The 19,848-nt window shown below is 44.1% G+C and overlaps 1 protein-coding gene and 1 non-coding gene across 2 annotated transcripts in view; one reads left to right on the top strand and one right to left on the bottom strand.

The window, feature by feature from the left end:
- The window catches only part of LOC102520375 (coiled-coil domain-containing protein 162), a 39,787-nt gene that overhangs the window by 18,029 nt on the left and 1,910 nt on the right, over positions 1 to 19,848 (bottom strand). The window contains exons 2-6 of the mRNA XM_032484670.1: positions 18,789 to 18,826; positions 17,088 to 17,317; positions 16,100 to 16,238; positions 14,818 to 14,938; positions 4,747 to 4,856 (exon numbers count right to left, since the gene is read on the bottom strand). Coding sequence (XP_032340561.1) covers positions 4,747 to 4,856; positions 14,818 to 14,938; positions 16,100 to 16,238; positions 17,088 to 17,227 — 510 coding nt within the window. The 5' untranslated portion in view covers positions 17,228 to 17,317; positions 18,789 to 18,826. The remainder of the gene's footprint in view (positions 1 to 4,746; positions 4,857 to 14,817; positions 14,939 to 16,099; positions 16,239 to 17,087; positions 17,318 to 18,788; positions 18,827 to 19,848) is intronic.
- LOC116665559 lies at positions 10,089 to 10,195 on the top strand. The gene has a single exon (XR_004322217.1). It is a non-coding gene; the product is annotated as a U6 spliceosomal RNA (small nuclear RNA).

Genomic DNA, 19,848 nt, shown 5'->3' with positions numbered 1-19,848 from the left:
CCCTGGGACCTCGACTTCTTTCTGGTGAAAGGGCCAAGGCTATGTGAATCAGTATTGACAAAGGAAATACCTCCCGGTTCTGTATGATAAACGCCTGAAACCCTGAGAAGTCATGAGACCACATTTGAGGCCAGCAGGGTGTGGCCAGTGACCTCATCCACAGTGGCTGGGCCCAGTGCTCGGAGTCAGCCACAGAGTGACTCACCCCTCACTGTCCTGGACAGCAGTGCCCACACCTGAGCATGCCAACAGGGCCTCCAACAGCTTTTTAGCAGGGCAAACAGTTCTCAAACTAATGCCACTGTAGCCACTGCAGATAGAGGATCCCAAACAAACAGAAATGTAGACTCAAACCACAGGGACCCTCTGCCATCCCCTCTTAGCGAACATGCTATTCACTCAGCAAGGATGAGGAAGCCTTGCATGGGTCTGTGCTATACCAAACAGGTCAGGACTCCCCCGAGCATCTCCAGAGGCCAGAGAAACCATGTTGCTTCCTTCCCTCAGTGGCTCTGCTGAGGCCTCAGAAAGTTGGGCTGAAATATCAGCTCAAGGGGATGGTACACAAGGTGAGTATGAAGGCAGGGAAAGGGGTAAGGGCCCAGCCAGAGCATCGCAGTGGGGACATGGAATGGGGAGCATGCCTGAGTGGAGCCGACAGGAAGCTGAGACTGACAGGTGACAGAGAGTATGGGGGCTCCCAGTTCCCAGCAGTCCCTCTCCCCTGGTGAACTTCGCTCCTGCAGACTGAATACTCAGCCTTCCAGAAGCCACTGAGAAGCAGTGCTGTGGGACCTCAGCTGATGTGGCTTCTTTTGGCACAATCCTTCTATGAGCTCTCAGAGCAATTTATTTCTTAAAAGCTATTCTGCAACCCACTCCTGCCTTTAGTTCACTAAATATCAGCTCCATATCAAAATGCAGCACAAAGGGGCTTCATGTAGCAACTTCCCCTCCAAGGCAGGCCCCAGGGTTGCAATAAGAACCAGAGTGATGACCGCTGGCCCAGTGCCCTACAGTGGGCTGAATTCTTCGCCAGCATTTAAACCTGAACTGTGTTGGATGGCATCGGCTGGAGGAGCCCCAGATCACCCCATGGATTCTTCTGGAGAGGCAGCCTGGGGAGGAGCATGGTAGGTGCCAGGCCTTGTTAGGGTAAAAGTCTGGCCCTGCTGGGAGCAAACTGAATTTCTGTGGTTTGCCTCCTCTCAGAGCCCCTCATAATAATTCACTTACCATCAGGCACACACAAGGTGTTTTGATGATGTATCTAAAACCAACTCCACTGACAAAATGCTTCAGTGACTTTCCACTGACTCTGGGATGAAATCCAAACTCAAGGATTGCACACAAAGCCATTCAGCATCTGGCCCTGCCCACCTTCACAACGTCCTTCTCTAAACTCTGCTATACTCCTTCCTAGATTGCTCTGCCTTTCCTCCCCTACCCCTCTTCATCTGGCCAAAACCTACGTGTGCTTCAAGGCTTGGCCCAAACAGCACCTCCTCCAGGAAGTCTTCCCTGACTACTTCCTGCCCCACACCCAGCTGGATTGTGTACCCCTTCTCTGAGCTCACACAGCACCCTGTGTGTGCTTCTATCAAAGCACTTAATGTGAAGTACCTTTTCTGGGCATTGCTGGTTCACCTAACTTTTTCCATTAGCTCTTTAAGGGCAGGGACTGTACCTTTTGCCTTGTGTCTCTAATAAAGTGCCTGGGAGAGAAGAGGAGCTCTATAAACACTTGCTGAATGAGTGGACTCTCGGCATAGGCATGAAAATGGTTCTGGAATCCACAAAATAGACTATTACAGTTCTGATCTGCAAAAAAGGGTCAGTCTCTAACTTCAGGCCAGTGTGTTTGGTATAAAATTTGGCCTAGATGTTAGAACTGATTGTGAAAGGCTTGTGTTCTAGAATTTGAAGAAGGAAGCAAAAATCACTGGAAGCCAACATGAGTTCAAGAATAGTCAGGTCAGATTAACCTTTTCCTGCAGGCAGTGTATGTGGATTTCAGCAGGACAGGGGAGAAGGGTTCCCACGATGCTCTTTCGAACAAGTGGAGAACACTGGCTGGGTGATAGGGCAACTCGAGGAGCTTCTAGCCCCTGAAAGACTGTGCCCAAAGTACCTGGTCAGCCTGGAGGGGACCCAGAGTGGGCAGTACAGTGCTCGGGGCCTGTCCTGTCACACACTGTCACTAATGGCTTGAATGAAGACACCAAGGGCAAGCTGACATGGACCTGGGAGGGAGAGAGAGTATGCTAGATGATAAAAATCTAGGTTTTTTTTTTTTTTTTTTTTTTAAAGATTTGAAGAGGTTCAAAGAGTGGGCCAAGTTGAACGAGAACAAGGCTGATATGGTGGCAGGAGGCCCGAAGGCCATGTGTGGGCCTTGGGTGACTGTTAGCCTATTGAGTCAGCTGTGATGAACCCGACAAAGTCATGGGCAATTATCCAAGCAGAGCACCCAGGACCAGGGCTCTCTTTGCAGGTTAGATGACCTTGAGTTTAGAAGAGACTGACCAGGAGGGGAGGGGCGCTCACTGAAAGTAGTAAAGGAAAGGAGGCTGGTTTGGTCTGAAGGAGGGGAGGCGGGACTCAGGCTCCTGCAGTCTGCTCTGCACACAGGCGCCCAGCTTTGCTGTGTTTCCCCGTCCACGTGCCTGGGACGGGCTGCACTGCCTGGAGGAAGGGGTAACAATCCGTAATCCACCACCCAGAGGGACAGCTGTTTGGGTTTGTCCTCCTAGAGCCAGCCCTTCATTGTCAGCTTACAAAGAGAGTATTCACACATGTGAGCACTAGTGCCACCCGAGCTTCTTGGACTGGCCTGCCTTCCCCTCAGATATCGAAAGGCTTGTTGTGAGGGGTGGGAACCATGATCTGTGGTGTCCCAGGGACTAGGATCTCTGGTGGAGCCAGTGGGGAGGCCAAATCCAGCTCTGTAAGAGCTGTGCGAAACAAGAGCTGCCAGGAATGGGGGGTGGGGGCAGTGACTGAGAAAAGGGGAGCTCTCTGTCACTGCAGAGGGCCCAGAAGAGGCCAGGAGCCCGCCAGGCAGAGACTTTGGAGGGAGCTCACATCCTGGGGCCCTGTTTTTCCGGGACTGCCACAGGCTGACCCCAGCCTCTTCAGTGTGCCCTGGGTACCTGACAGGGATTTGCCCTGTCTCCTGACACCCACATTTCTTTCCTAGAAGAGCCTGTCTTCAATGTCAGATGAAGTCTATAGATAAGGGATGAGCAGATCTTGAGCTATAAACTTTTTGTTTGTTTTAACTGTGGCCAATTTGCCATCTTAGCCACTTGTAAGTGTACAGTTCAGTGGCATTAAGTCCCTTTGCACTGCTGTGCGATCAATCTCTAGAATGCTTTTCATCTTGCAAAACTGAAACTCTGGACCTGTCAAGCACTAACCCCGCATTCCTCTCCCCTCAGCCCAATGACCACCTTATACCTTCTGTCTTCATATTCTAGGTGCCTCATGTAAGTGGGATCATGGAGCATGTGTGCTTTTATGATTGGCTTACTTCACTTAGCGTGAGGTCTTCCATAATGAAGCATGTACCAGAATTTCCTTCCTTTTAAGGAAAGTCATAAAATTTTTAATTCAAACATTTTTTTCCAAACATGCCCCACCCTAATCACCTCTGGTTGAAAACCTCTGGGCTGCAGAGACCCAAAAGGAACCACTTCAGAAGCCCCTCATCAGAACACACATACTACATTGGGTATAACTGAAAGCTTAAAGCAAATACATGTAAATCACCAAGTTCTGAGGAAGAACATGTATCCAGACAAGCATTTGTGAATTTCCATCTCATAAGTAAGAATTAAAGTGTTTATTATAAAATTACGAGGAATATTTGAAGAGCTTAGAAAAATACAAATTTGGAGAAAATGTTGTTTCAAAAAATTGGGCACATTTTGCCAAGTCAGGTTTTTCTGTTTTTCAAATGGTTGAATTTCAAAGGAAACTGAATTTATATCTACTTACTGCACTTAGGCTTAATTTGGTAAAGATCTTAAAAGCTCTGTTACAGCCAGATACCCACATGCACTCTCTTATCCTAACTTTTCAGCAGATTTCTTTGATTAGAAAGGCACTTCCTGTCAAAGACTAAACAGTTTAAAACTCTGAGGTCTGTGTGTATGCATGTTGTATGTATTAAATATCTATTACTGTTAAATATATATTATGTAAAGTTGCTATGGAGTCACATGTTTATACACCCACACACAAATTGTTCATACTGGCTTCCTTTGTGGAAAGAAAATTGAGGACAGTGGAGTAGAGGAGGGGTGAAAACGTTACCTTCCTGAGCTGTTAGTTTTTTTCATATTGTACATTTAAAAAATGTTTCCTAGGTAATGGTATCAGAGGCTATTTTGGTTTCTCTCTTTTAAATTTTTTATACTAAAAAATTGACAACAGGAAATGGTAAAAATAACTCATCCATAAATAAACTCCAAGGTTACTTTAAAAAATTGGCCAAATCTGAAATTAGCCAACACGCATATTCTAATTCCCCTCCTGTCTTTGTTAGAAATCAGTCTTTTTCCAAAATTAAAATGGTAACAAGTGATTACTATGTTGAGTTCAGCTTTGGTTTTCATATCTTCAGTCTAAGGGAGTAAGGGAAGCATTCGGAGGTATGTTGAGGGGAAACTCTTCCTTGTTTGGGTTTATGTTAAAGAAAAAAAAAAAAGACACACTCCAGAATGACTAATTTTCAATACATACCTCTACTCCACCATCCTGGTAATTCTCCAGTAATCTCTGTATAAACTTTTCCACAATTTGTGGTCTAATAACTGAAAAGTTTTCTTTCATGACTTGGTGTTTCCAAAGGTCTAGGGGGAGAAACATACCAACACTAGTATCATGAGATCTCAAACAACTGTTAATGGCTGCAAAATGGCAACTGTCTGAGACATAACACTGGACACAAGCTGTCATTTCCAAATACAAGAAAACTAATGGGTGAGAAGGGGAGGGAGGAGGTGGCTGAGAACATATGACCCTCCAGAACATGGGAATAAGGAAGATCTCTGTTAACAAAGATTCCTAACAAAAGATTTGCAAAAGCACCTCTGAAGTCCAGTGAACAATGTTCTGTTACCATAACTAAAAATCTCAGATCAAACGTTATTACTGCCCTATATGACATCTGTTTTCATAAAGTCCCAAATGTATCTGAACAATTATTTTGACCTAATGCAACTATCGGAAATAAAAGAACTATTATATTTATCTATTTAAGCACATTCCTGATGTTACAAGGCAAAATTAATTTCAACATAGAGTTAATTTTAAGAGAAAAATCAAAAGAGAGGAGTCACAGATCAGAAATACTGATAGCTGACAGACTATGATATGAACTTTATAAAGCTATGAACTTCAGCTCCTGGACTGAAGCAGCAATAGGGCTGATACATATGTGATGAGGCATACACAATTATTCAGAGTAGCATTGTTTAAGAGAGCAAAAGCTTAGAAACAACACATAAGCTGTGGTATATCCTTCCAATGGGATAGTATGCAGCTATGAAAAAAGGATTTTCTCTATGCCCTGATGTGAAAAGAATCATAGATTGCTAAGTGGAAAATATGAGATGCCAAAAAATGGATATAAAATGCTGTATTTTGTAAGAAATATATAGCTAATATAATAAAGGGGGAGGATATCCCCTCAAGCCTATTCAAGGTCATTGCTCCCAAAATTCAGCTTTCTCCGGTATCATCACTTCTCCCCTATTTCCTGGATCACTCACAACACACTTTATTTCTCCCACCTCATAAATATCCTTCACTTGACTCCATTTCCCCTGTCAGCTTTTGCCTCATGTCTTTGTTCCCTTTTTAACAAAACTCTCAGAAAGAGCTGCCTACACTTACTGTCTGCAACTTCTTCCAAAATCTTTCTTAGACCCACTCACCCAGCTTTTACCTCCACCACTTCATGGAAACTGATTTTGTCATCAATACCAGTGACCTCAACATGGCTAAAGACAGTGGTTTTACTTGACAGTCAACAACATTTCACACAATTTGTCACTCACTCTTGCTTAAGAAACTTTCATCACCAGACACTGGGATAGCAGTCTGTCCTAGTTTTCCTCTACCTCACTGCTCCTTGTAGGTCACTTTTGCTGGTTCTCCTTTCCCCTCCCCATCTCCCACTCTTAATACTAGTGTCCTAGGACTCAGCCCTTGGTTCACTTCCCTTTTTCTATCTACACTCCCTTGGCCATCTCATCTAGACTCATGGTTAAATGCCATCCATGTGCTGAGTACCCTCCAAATTATATTAACACCTACTTGGCATCTCTTCTTAGATGTCTGAAAGGCATTTCAAACCTCACTTGTGCATAATGAAATTCCTGATCTTCCCTCCTTAACTTGCCATCTCAACCGATGGCAGTTCAATTTTCCCAACTGCTCAGGTCAAAAATCTTACAGTCATCATGGATTCTTCCCTTTTTCCCAAGCCCAAGACCCAATCCATCAGTGACTACTTCAAAAATATGCCCACAGTCTGACCTTAATACTTATATGACTCTCAGCCTTTTTTGATCCACCATCTCCTCCGGCTTGGATTATTGCAATAGCCTCAAAACCAGCCTCTCCCTTCTTCCACCCTTTCTTCTCAACACAGCAGCCAGAGAGATTCTATTTAAATATAAGTCAGATCATGCCACTCAAAATCTTGGACAGGCTCCCCAACACATTCAGAGTAAACACTGAAGTCCTTGCAAAGTCCTGCACGATCTGTCTGTCCTCCTTTCACTGCTCCTCTCTGACTTCATCTCCTACTACTCTCCCTAACTCTGTCCACTCCAGCTACTCTTGGGTCTTTGCTGTTCCAAAAATATGATAGGCAAGGTCTGCTTCCAGCCTTTGTATGGGCTATTTGTCTTTCTGCCATGATTTCCCCCAGATACCCACATAGCTAACTCCCTCACCTTCTTCAGCTTTGCTCAAAATGTTACTTTCTCAGGGATGTCTATTCTGACCACTCTATTTAAAATTGCAATGTGCAAAGTGCCTCCACACCACCATCCTCCTTACTCCATTATTTTCTTATTCCTTATGTTTACTGATTCTTGTCCGTCTACCCGCTTCGAATGATAAACTCCATGAGAGTAAGGATTTCTGCTCCAGGGGTGGAGTAAGGGTAGTACCTTCTTATCCATGGTTTCACTTTCTACACTTTCATGCAGTCTGAAAATATTAAATGGAAAATTGCAGAAATGAACAATTCCTAAGTTTTAAATTGTGTGCTGTTCTGAGTAGCATGATGAAATCTCACACCATCTGTTCCATCCCGCATGGGACCCCCAACCACCACCACAGTCTGCTCGTGACATCCAGCCATGGACATCAGAATGACTCGATGATCCAGGATCACCTGAAGCAGATGCTCCTCCTTCTGACCTATCATCAGAAGGTCAATAGTAGCCAAATGCTGTATCACAATGCCTACATCATTCACCTCACTTCATCTCATCCTGTAGGTATTTTACACCTCATACCATAAGAAGGGTGAGTGCAGTACATTAAGACATTTTGAGAGAGAGATCACAGTCACATAACTCTTATTAAAGTACATCATTATGATCATTCTATTTTATTATTAGTTATTGTTAATTTCTTACTTAATGTGCTTTATAATTTAAGCATTATCATAGGTATGTATATATAGAAAAAAACATAGCATATATAGGGCTCAGTACTCTCCCTGGTTTCAGGCATGCACTGAGGGTCTTGGAACATGGGTAAGGGGGGGACTACTGTATCTCCAAAACAGTGCCTAAAATATAGTAGCCTAGACAACAGCAGGGGCCTGGAAAGTAGGTATTGAATGAAAGGATGAATTAGTATATGCATAAAAAACACTGAAATGACATATAAAAAGCTAATAAAAGTGGTTACACAGGGGCAGCAGAAGGGGGTCAGTGGTGGCAACCAGATCTCTAAATCTGTATGTTTTATATCATTTTGAGTTTTGAGTCAGGTGAATGTATTATCTGTTAGAAAAATCAAATTTAAAAATAATATGACAGCGCTGGAACAATGAAAGTATGTCAACCCTCCTTAACTTCCATATGGGACAGCAGAAGTCCCTGTGTATAGTATGTTGAGTAGGGTCTACTTCCTTGTGTGTGGCCCCAGAGGAGTCTTTTTTTTTTTTTATTGAGGTATTACTGACCTATAATACTATGTTAGTTCCAGGTGCACAAATAATGATTTGATTATTTCTATACATTACAAAATGATCACCACCATAAGTCTAGTTACCATCTGTCACCATACAAAATTATCACAGTATGGTTAACCACACTCCCTGTGCTGTGCATTTCCTCCCGGGACTCCTTTATTTTGTAACTGGAAGCTTGTCCCTCTTAATCTCCCTTACCTCTTTCTCTCCTCCTCCCACTCCAGGGGAGTCTTGAGACAAAGAGAGACCTGAGGAGTCAGAGGGAGGAGCCAAGCCCCGCCCCACTCCCTTTCGTTGCGGATAGGGCTGGCCAGAGCCTCCTCAGGCCTCTCCCTGCCCCCAGCTGTTTGTAATTTTAGATGAGCTTTCCTGCCCATACTTTCATTTTTCTGACTGGCCACTCAGCGCAGAAAGAGGAAGTGTCCCACAAAATCCTCCCAGAAATGTGGATATGACAGAGCAGGAGACTGGGGTTTGCACTCAATGTTATTTACTGGGGGTCCTGTTTTTCAAAATGGGATTCCACATTTCTTCTACAGTTGGCTCCTTTCCATCATAAACATATAAATCTGATTTTGCTTTTCCTTTAGGTTACTAAAGGTGAGTAGACATTTCACCACTGCCCTAGCATAGTTGGTAGAAAACCCAAAAGAGCCTAGAAGTTCATGCTTCTTCATATGTATAAGACTTCCATAAGCCTAAACTTTGAGATGACAGAGCTCATGTATGTTTCAGAAATTTTCAGACAAGAAATTGGATACTTTTCCCAGGGTACTCTCCTGGCGGGTCTCTGGCTCACAGATAAGCCTAGTGAGGGACCACTTCTAGTTTGGAGACCCTCCCTTGGATTGGGGTTTAGCTCTGGGCTCAGCTGAAGGGGAAATATTTTAGCAAAGTGCTGGAAAATCTTCCCAGCATGCTTCTTCCTCTTGAGTTCAAGTTCAGACATTCATCTGCATCTGTAGGCAGGAGTCAGGGGAAGTCAGAGTGAGAAGAATTCATCCAGGAGAAGTAGTTCCTGGCCAAGTGGTGTTGATGGTCTCCAAATGTGTCCCATTTTCAATGTGTGTGTGGTCATGGTTCCTTTAAGACAAAGCATGGAGGTGGGAGGGAGACAGTGCACTGGGGATTCAATTAGGGTTTTTTCTTCCCTCTCACTCTGTTCCCAGGCTATTTGACTGGAGGAAACTTTGACTTCCTGGCGGCCAAACCACTTTCCCTCTTTTCCTCTCTAAAGCCCCCAGCAGCACCCCACTGCCCAGAAAGGGCACCTTGGTTTGGCACCACTTCACTTCTCTGACTCAACCACCAGACCCCTGTGCCTGAGCAGCACCTTGGGCCTCTGCTGAGGCAGAACTGAAACTTGAAGGCACACAGCTGCCAAATACGGTTGTTCTCTTGACCAGCGGGAGCAGGGGTGGGGCAGTGGGTAGGTTGAAAACCTTTCTGCTTCCAGCATCTGTATGAATTTTGCACTCCTGTGTTTCTCAAACTGCTCCCCAGAGCACTAGTTCCTTGAGTTGATGATAGATATTCCCAAGGGAAGAAAAGGGTTCAAATAAACTTAAAGAACATTTCATACTTTTTCTGGATGTTTACAATGCACAGTAGGATAGTAAAGGCTCTGAGAAGGTTCAGAGTAAAGGAATCTTTTTAACATTATTTACCCCCATTTTTCAAATTTATTTTTAAAAAGCAAACAAAACCCTTCCCCCCTAGTCCCTGCCAAACACCTGTAGAAATCCTCCTGTCCGATGCAATGAAGACTAATTTGGCTGGTCAATCAAAAGAGCCTGTTAAGCTAGAGAGTGCTTAAAAATGACATGTCCTATCTTAAACATTTTATTTAAATTAAAAATACACAATGCTCGCTTCAGCAGCATGTGTACTAAAATTGGAACAATACAGAGAAGATTAGCACGGCCCCTGTGCAAGGATGACCCGCAAATGCATGAAGAGTTCCACGTTTTTACATCACTTATATGCGGAATCTAAAAAACTGAGACAAATGAACTTATTTACAAAATAAAAACAGACTCACAGACATAGAAAACAAACTTATGGTTACCAAGGGGGAAAGGAGTTTGGGATTAGCAGATACAAACTACTACATACAAAATAGATAAACAACAAGGTCCTACTGCATAGGACAGGGAACTATATTCAATACTTTGTAATAGCCTATAATGAAAAAGAAAAGAAATATATAAATAGAAATATATAAAATGACTGAATCACTATGCTGTACACCAGAAACTAATACAACATTGTAAATCAACTAGACTTCAGTTAAAAAAAAAACCCCAAATACATAAACATGTGCCAATCTTCTAATGTAGAGCTAGGCCTTTTCTTTGTACGTGCCCCCTCATCAGGGTACTGTACCATCTCTCTTCTCTATATCATAATACATAGTGCATAGTCTACAATTTCTTGTGTGTGTGTGTGTGTGTGTGTGTGTGTGTGTGTGTGTGTTTTGTTTGTTTCTTTTTATGGAGAGAAAACGACCATGAAACAATCCAAATGCTTCATTTTTTCTTTTCATAGCAGTTTTAGGTTCATAGAAAAATTGAGCAGACCACACAGAGAGTGCCTGTACCCTCACCCAAAACACACAGCCTCCCAATCAACATCCCCCTCCGGTGTGGTAAATCAGCTACAACTGATGAACCTACACTGACACATCATTATCATCCAAAGTCCATAGTGTACTTTATTGTTCACTCTCGTGAAACTGTGGGTTTGATAACTGTTTAGCAGCATGTATCCATTATTGTAGTATCATACAGAATGGTTTCACTGCCCTAAATTCTCTGTTAATTCATCCTTCTCTGTCAACGGCTGCAATCACTGATCTTTTCACTGTCTCTACAGTTTTATCTTTTCTCAAATGTCATATAGTTGGAATCATACACTATGTAGCCTTTTCAGATTAGTAATATGCATTTAAGCTTCCTTCATGTCTTTTCATGATTTGATAGTTCATTTCTTTTTAGTGTTCAGTAATATTTCATCAACAGGATGTACCACAGTTTATCTATTTCGACTTAGTTTTTATAGAGCAGATTTCTTTCTGTCCTATTTCAGGTCCTCCTATTTCATTGGTTTACATGATAATTAAACGACTCAAACAAAATGACAAGTAAAACGAGCACCAACAGGTTTGAAGCCAACAACGATCAACAATGCTGGGTAAACTTGCAACCCAAATGCTTTCTCCTGAGTGCTTTCTCCGCTTGTGAATGGAGAATGGAAATGGAAAGCAGCAGGTAATCCACTGAGTCTGTTAGTGAAGGGTGGTTGGGAGAATGACTGCATTAACACGTGGAGGAATTAGTGTTGCAGGGCACACTGCTGAGGAAATGCTGACTGAGACCATGTTCTCCCACGTGTTTTGACTGTGCTTCCTTCAAGCAAAACATTTTTGTTCACTCACCTCTAACATACGTATGTGTATGTATTCCTGACTACTACCTCCAGGACGATCACTGGCTAATACTGCAAAGCACGATGTACTGAGGGTGAGGGTCATCATCAATGAGAATGCAGCTCGACCCACATTCTCAACAGTTTCCTTGACCTTTAAAATTTTTTGTCTGATTTCTTAGGGGGGATTAGGTTATCTTTTTTAACCCAACAATGTGGGTGAAGATAAGTATGTGCTAGGATTAGAACTGTCAACTCTACTATTTTTCATTATTCACCTGTGGATTGCTTCCCCATGGTTGCTTCAGGACATCTCAGTGAAGAGTGTGACATGGGCTTCTTACATACAGACTTCATTTAGAAGTTCTAATATTTTCCTCCCATACCCCTGGGATATATGCCTCCACATTGGAGACTGCTGGCCTTATAACTGCTCAGGGAAATTTAAAGAATCAGTTAAAAGTGACTTCAATGCCAAAATGTCAATGATGGGGAATGGCAGAGCCTTTTGGGATTAGGGGAGCCCATCTCTGATAAACCCTGAGGCTGCATGAGGATGTCTGGGGCTGCTCCTGGACATTCTTAGGGGAGCACAAATTATCAAGGACTAGCCCCAGACCAGGTGTGGCTGCCATCTTTTCAGATGCTCACTGACAAACTGCAAGCTCACTCAGAAGCTCCAAGACAAGGTAGGGAGGAGGGAAGGAAATACAGGGGAGAAGTATTTGAGGGTTCCCTTTAGACAAGTATCAACGGAGACACTGGAGGGGACAACAGGGAGAAAGGAGACCCTGAGGGAAGAACAAGAGCCTCCGATGTCCCCTGTTCTCCATACCCTCCATTCCCGGCTCCCTCTGGAGAAAGCCCTGGCCCCAAGCTAAACTTGACCACAAAGGGTGGTCTCTGCATGAAGAAGCAGCCCCCGTTGGAAGCCTGATCCACCCCGGCTGCTTCCTGCTGCTGAGCCGAGCAGTAGGCGAGTGGGAATTCCATGGTTTGAGCACCCTCTTCCATGTTTCCAGCCCACAGAGGTCTCAGGAAGACTAAGTCAAAGAAGTGTATAGAAAAGCAGCCCTGGTACACAGTGGGGACTCCATCACTTGTACTGGGGGAACTCAGTACAGGAGGAAACCCAGGCCTCCATGCTGAACCATACTGAACTGATGCAAAACAAAAACCAACAATTATAAAATGCTCTCACTATTGGCATTTATTTTTAAAGCCTTATGAGTATAGACTCTAAACAAGATTTTAGAATTGGCCAGTATACTCTAGCCAAGGTAAGATTTAGTAATATCAACCTTACCACTGTTAAAAATAACTCTACCCTCCCCTCAACCCTGCCTGCCTTCCCTCAGCTCCTGCCTGAAGGCCCTTTCCAAGGTCAGCTGACAAACACCCTGCACAAGGCAGCGCACAGTACATCTGCGAAGCAAAGTAGCTTTTTCCCCTGGGCCCCAACCTGACGTCTCATAAGAGCCAAAGACCCGAAACACGGAGACAGTTGCACCTGCTATGTTCTTGTGGATTTTCTCTAAGGACTTGGAAGGGAGCCTCCTGGATGCAGCAGACACAGCACAAACAACGGATGCTTTGTGTCTCGTTAAGTGTTCTGTAATCAGAGCTCAACCACGCTCAGCTCTCTGGTGACATTCAGATGCCCAGTTGGTCAGGCTCGCCCTCCCACTGCACAGCCTTACCCAAAAGTCCTACCTACAGAACACAGTTACTCCAAGCCCCGATAAACTGACAATGTCTTAGACGAGGACAGAGGTTATTAATTAACATTGTAATGTCTGTGGGCCTTGTCTCAAAAGGAAAACCTAATTTAATCAGACAATTCCCCTGCAGCTCAAAGGTTGTGGGTTTTCTTACAGAATTAGTAGGAGTTAGAAGTCACTGTAGTTCAGAAAGGACCAGTCACATAATCTATGGTGCACTGTGCAGAATAAAAAATGCAGGCCTTCTTGTTCAAAAACCAGGAGAAGAGGTGTCATTATAGGTAACTAAAATACAAAGTGTTTTTCTTTTTTCTGCAGTCTCTCTCCTGGCCTGTCATGGTGTTTCTATTTGTTTTTAATGTTGAACTCCCAGGGCATGAGAATGCTTGCAGGGCAAGTATGACTTTTACAGGCACTGACCTATGACTGGGCGCTTGAATGCATGTGGTCTACCAGCTACTGGACTGAGGCTACATGTCCTAGTCGGGGGCAAAGAAGTTGAGCATCTCTCCTTCCCATGGGCCCACTGCTCCAACCCACTGTGTATGGGCAACCCCAAGGGCATTGCAACCTCTGCCCTGGGATAGTCTAGGTACCCAGGGATGGGCAGCAGGCTCAATCCCACTGTGTCACCATCAAACATATTACGGTGCTGCCAGCTTGGCATCCCTGAGATAATGCCAGGCACACGTGCCCCACCCCGACCCTCGCTGCACTGAGGCCCCCACCAGGGTGGAGAGTGGCAGTGATTACTGGATAGGAATGGTGATGGGGAGATTAGGGGTGACTGGAGTGCCAGAGAGCAGACGATCAGGCAGCTGAGAACTCCTCCTGGCAAGGTGAGGAGGCAGCAGGAGGTGGGACAGCATGAGCCCAGGCTCCAAGCCTTTAGTGCATGGTCACTGGATGCCAAATACAAATACAAATTCTGAGTTAACATGAAGAGTTTCAAGATGGCACCTATAGAGCATTAAACCCTAAGTGCCCCTGTGTGAGTCCTAAGGGAGTGAACTGGTCACTTGCCCATGAAGTCACCCTGACTTTAGATCTCAGAAGAAAGGAAACAATTCTTATTGCCTTCCCACCCAAATATATATATTTGTGATACACACACACACACACAGGCAATATATACACATTACAAATAAGAAAAGCGTTATGTGTTTCCCCCATGTCAACTATATTTCAGTTATAAGATAATCAGCAGCACTGAGACTGAAGTTAACAAATATTTTGTATTTAAAAGCCCTTTAAGTGGAAGAAAATCTATCCAAGTGTTAAAAGTACTCCTCTCCGGGCCACAGTGTTAAGAAGTCATTTTTATACAATTTTCTGGGCATTGTAGTGTTTTGTTTTTAAACCATGAATACAGATACGTGAATTTTATAATTAGGAAAAAATAATTAAAATGTTGTTTTATGAAGTATTAAAATAAACATACTTTACCTGTAGGGAGAGTATGCCGCTCCTTGGACTTTTCTGACACAACCAGTGCTCTCTCTCTGTTTACTTTTCTTAATACCTCCTGGATCATATGAATTTCAAGATTTTCTAGAAGTTTCTGAAGCTAGAGTAAGAAGTTTGAGAGTCACTCTCCACTTTCAGCTTACACTCTCGGCTCCTAAATCCCTGCAGAAGGGCCGCGGGCTGGGTCCTGCCAGCTACTGTCTCTCAGGGAAGAAGGATTCCTTTCTTGGGTTCCTGAGTTGGGTAGATACACCTTTTTGGAGAGCAACATCTTTTCTTCCTGGCCCACATCTTGATTGATAAAATATGACCCCCTTTTACCAAGTTCTGCTAAATTGCAAAGTGCTCAATATCTGAAGTGACCTCATATGTTTTGGAGTCTTTAAATGTGGCCAGGAATTTCATGGGCTATTATTATAAGAGAAATGCTTAGATTTGAAACTCGATTTAGATACCAAGGAGGATTTCACAAGAAGATTTAACTCCATACACAATCAACAGAAAACTTTGTTCCAATATCTGTGGGCCCTTCCTCTACCCAGTATGCTAGCAGAGCCCACACTTCTCCTGTCAGAGGACCCCAGGTGCTAGAGACGAACCAGAGTTCAGAAGAGTAAGCAGTGGGCTTAGGACTGGGGGCTGTGCTGAGGAGGAGCAGTGCTGAGTCCTCCATGCTGCTCAGTGGACATGCACCTCTGCATCGACACCCGGCCAGCTAGAGTCTTTGCTCCCTGTTACAATAAGCACAGCCAGGCAGAGCCCGTGTCCAGGACTGAAGGGAACAAACACTTGGGAAACAACCTTTTCAAATAGATCATCAACACACACACCATATAGGCTGGTGCATAAATTGTGTTGTTCTCAGGAAAAAAATCACAGGAGCTATTTTAAACATTCCATCTCCATGGGTGTGTGTGTTGTGGCAGGTGGATACTTGTATGCTGGATTTTATGTTTCAGATGCTAGTGGTTATGGTTTTCTATTGTTTTTTTTCATGGTGGTTGGTGCACTTTAATCTGAGGAAAATAAAAATATGAACACCTAGACTTACAGAACTGAGACGTTAGGGGTGGTTATTTGCTTAATCAAAGCCCTATGTGCCTTTAAGCACTTAGTTTCCTCAGCGTCTGTTCAACGATTTACAAACGCTCAATTTACACTTCACTTCTGAGAAAGAAACACCACTTGGGTATAGCTGTAGTTTCACATGCTAATGTCATAGAGTAAATTTTTAAGCCAAGTTCAAAACAGCCTTGCATACCTGCTGAGTTTTTATTTCAATTTCTGAAGATCCTTTGGGGGGAAGAATAGACTGACTACTTATTATAAGTTCTTCAAATTCATCTTCTTTCCCCATCCGCCTAGCTATGGCTTTCATGCTGGGGTAGAGAATGTCCGTTCTAGTAAAGAAGAGAGGCAGAAATGAGCAAACATATTTTTTCTCTTTCAGATTCTCTGACAATTCTGTTTCCTGTCATCATGCATAAACCTCCAACCCATCACAGACACTCACAGTGACATCTAAACTCACCACGGTTGCCACTCCCTTAGTCAATATTAAATCTTGAGGCTTTTTCCCATTGGGCACATTTAATTTCAGTCATTTTCTAAAATATGGACACGTCTTTTTATTTCCTATTTACCAGGAAAGCTGACTGTCATAATTCATAAGCTAGACAATTTGGACTAGGCCACCAACGTGAGCGTCTGTGTTCTTAGTAAGGTCCAGGGTGGTGGGTGGGTGCTTAGCAAATGCTGGTTTGATAACAGACACATGGCATCTGCCAGCTAAGTCATCCCAACCGGGGCCTGAAGCTGCGAAAACCACCCAGCATTCGGCAGACCTAAGACCTCACGCTGCCCCATGTTGTACCTTTGGCTGCAGAGCCTCTGACTTGGGTCTAACGGGGCAGAGAACAGGGAGGAGGTCACAGCAAGACCCCCTACCCCACCCACCCAATGCTCACTGGGATCCTATGAGCTAAAATGTTTAAAGTCAGCACTGCAGGGACATTTCAGAAACACCAGCTCCCAGGGACAGGACTCTGGGTAAATGATCTACAGTGCTGCAGTGACCTCCGACGCCGTCCCTGCAGTCAACAGGATCCAGCTTTTCCTGTAAAGCACCGTCTCTGCAGACATACCGCCCAGCTTCCTCTGGACTCATAGACCAAACTTCCTTCCCCGCGCAAGGGCAGGAATCTGCCAGTCCCCAGGTTCACATGAATTTCCCCCTCAGCAACACTCACCTATAGAGCTCCAAGAACTGTTTGTGGAAAGAGAGAGAATTGATATCCTGGCTTCGCAGCTTCAGTCGGCCCCAATGCTCCTTTAGCACTTCCAGCTGCTTCCACAGCACCAGAAATGATCTCAGCAAAGCGAGGGACATCACTGCATTGCACGGGCCCCCCAGCAGCTCGGATGCCTTTGGGCTGCTTTGGAACTGACTTCTAAATCCTGGCACTCCGGACAAATCTGGCTGAAAGCATTAGAGAAAATCTTCTGTATTGATCATGGACCAGCACAGGGTAACCTTTTACATGCAGCCCACACAGAATGAAGTCTTTGGAGAATGACTTTTTTCTCTGGGAGGAATGGTTTACAGGCCTGCAGCCCACATGGAGCTTAGGGAGGAGAAGCATCCTTCCTGAACAGACAGTAAACACAGCGGACAGAAATGTCTCCACTCCAGCTTTCTGCTTAACTCTTGAACCACTCACTTAAAACTCTTCTACTTGGGTGCTAACATTTTATCTGTTATTAGAAACATTGAGCCTCTGCATCTTGGAAAATGGTCTCTGACACACTCAAGATTTAACTCCCCTCATCATGGTAGAGCTATAACATAGCCTTAAATTGGGGATTTTATCCATTTTATGAGTAAGAAAATGGAAACTTAAGCTTATCTTATCTCCTGTTCTTTCTCCCACCCTTTAAAAGTTAGGCAGAGAACATGTCTCTTGATTAGAATTTATTATTCAATAGGCAATTTTTCTTTAAAATTCTGATTTGTTCATTGATTCATTGGTGCTTTCCTTATATGAGTGCTTGTGGAGGAGCTGCTGTGAGGCCTGGAGGATGTGGAGGAAACCAAGTTTTCAGGCCCTTGCTCTCCCGCACCTGTGGTGGGAGGGCCGGGCTACCCAGAGTAACAGGCAGAACGGGGACCTGCATCTGGCCCTTGGCCTGATGCCAGTGTCTCAGTCACAGAAACAGGAGCTTTCCTTTCAGACGAAGATGGCAAATCTGAACCATGGTGTTTTGACCAGAAAGGCCTCAGAGAACATTTAGGTAACACCACCTTGGATACTCAAGTTTCCTGGCTAGGAACTGGAAGAACCACCACCTGGTGTAACTGGGTCCAGATCAGTGCTATCAACATATTAATATATGGGGTTGGGGGAGGGAAGCAGGGCTGCCAGAAAGAGCATTGGTCAGAGGAAGTGCTGACAAGCAAAACCCACAGCAGAGGGAAAGCAAACTCCACTGACAGCTGGCAACCCCTCCAACTAGTAGCCTACCTCTTCAACAAGCAGCTAATGCATGCACTTCCAGATTTATTTTATCCCCAGAAACCTTTCAGCATATGTATCTTACTTACTCAGTGACCCAAAATATCAATAGACCAAGGCTGAGCCTGGTGACAAGGAGGGCCAGCCCACATACAGGCCCCTCTGCTCAAAAATCCCCAAAGTCCCTCGAGGAACCTAGGGCTACTGGGGCAGTTTTACAGTCCCTGAGATCATCCATCACCTTCACTTGTGAGTCTTGGCAACTGAAGTCTAAGAGATCTCAGAACAAGAGGCACAGCTGGGACAGGAAACCTGGAGTCCTAAGTCATAGGCAGTACAAACTCCAGTGTTTCCTACTGTCTATGAATATTGAAAGACTCTTAAATAAAGCCAATCATAAAATAAAACTAATTAAAAATAATTTTAAGACAAACTTACCTTGTTAATATATTCACATTCAGAGATATCTTCTCTCCCTAAGTGTTTTAAGGGATGCAAGAAGAGACAGGAGACAGGATAAAGAACCGGGTGGGGGAGGGTGGGACTGCCAGGGAAAGATGGTACTCCATCAGCAACAGAGCCAAAAAAGGGTAAACAGAGGGACCAAAGGGCCTGGCATACTTCTTGATCTTGACACTGCTTGGCTGAGTACCAGCTTTGCACATGCTCCCTCCAGATAAAGCATCAAATTCTGCAGTGAAATTTACATGGCATTTCTAAACACACTTCCTTTTCCACTAATTGGCTTGAAGTGGACTTGTGATGCAGTTTTAGCCAGTAAGACAGAAGAAAAATCTACTGGAAGTCTTATGGAAAAAGATTTCCCTCCTTGATAAAAAGATAAAACTCCTTAAGGAGACAGTTTTCTCATTCCTGTTTTCACCTTAACAAGATAAGGGAGACATTTTGCTGACACGCCCAGGATGGCAGAGCTGGGTGCCTGCACCAACCAGAATTGCTTCCTTCTAGACTTGTTTTGAAAGACAAATACACTCTCTAATTTAAGTTGAGACTAGTACAACAACTCTTACTTAGAGCGGGTGTGCCCTCACTGGCACAGAGGGGCATGGCTCAAAGGTGGGAAATCAGACAAAACTTCTTAAAGAGTGGCTTGGAAGTTGAAACCTGAAGGACAAGTAGGAGTTAATCAGATGGTAAAGCAGAGAGTGGGAGGAGAGGGAAGTGTTCCACCAGAGGGGCCAGTATGCATGAAGGTACTGAGGAGAGAGCATGGTGCATTTGACAAAATGAAAGAAGTTGGCGGTAGAGAGACTAGCAGGACTCAGGTCATGAAGATCTGTTTGAGGCACTTGGACGCTATTCTCAGGGCATTTGGAAGTCACTGAAGAGTTACAGGAGGGAAGCGACATAATCAGGTTCACATTTAAAAATATCACCCTGGTGAACAGATGTGAAGGAGAGAAAAGTGAATACAGGGAGTCCACGTAGAGGTTATGATCACAGCCCAGCATGAGAAGATGATGGCGATTTGGACTAG

Source organism: Camelus ferus, chromosome 8, assembly GCF_009834535.1.
Source record: "Camelus ferus isolate YT-003-E chromosome 8, BCGSAC_Cfer_1.0, whole genome shotgun sequence".
Classification (NCBI taxonomy): Eukaryota; Metazoa; Chordata; class Mammalia; order Artiodactyla; family Camelidae; genus Camelus; species Camelus ferus.
Note: the sequence above shows the minus strand (reverse complement) of the source record. Positions and strands in the feature narration are given on the sequence as shown.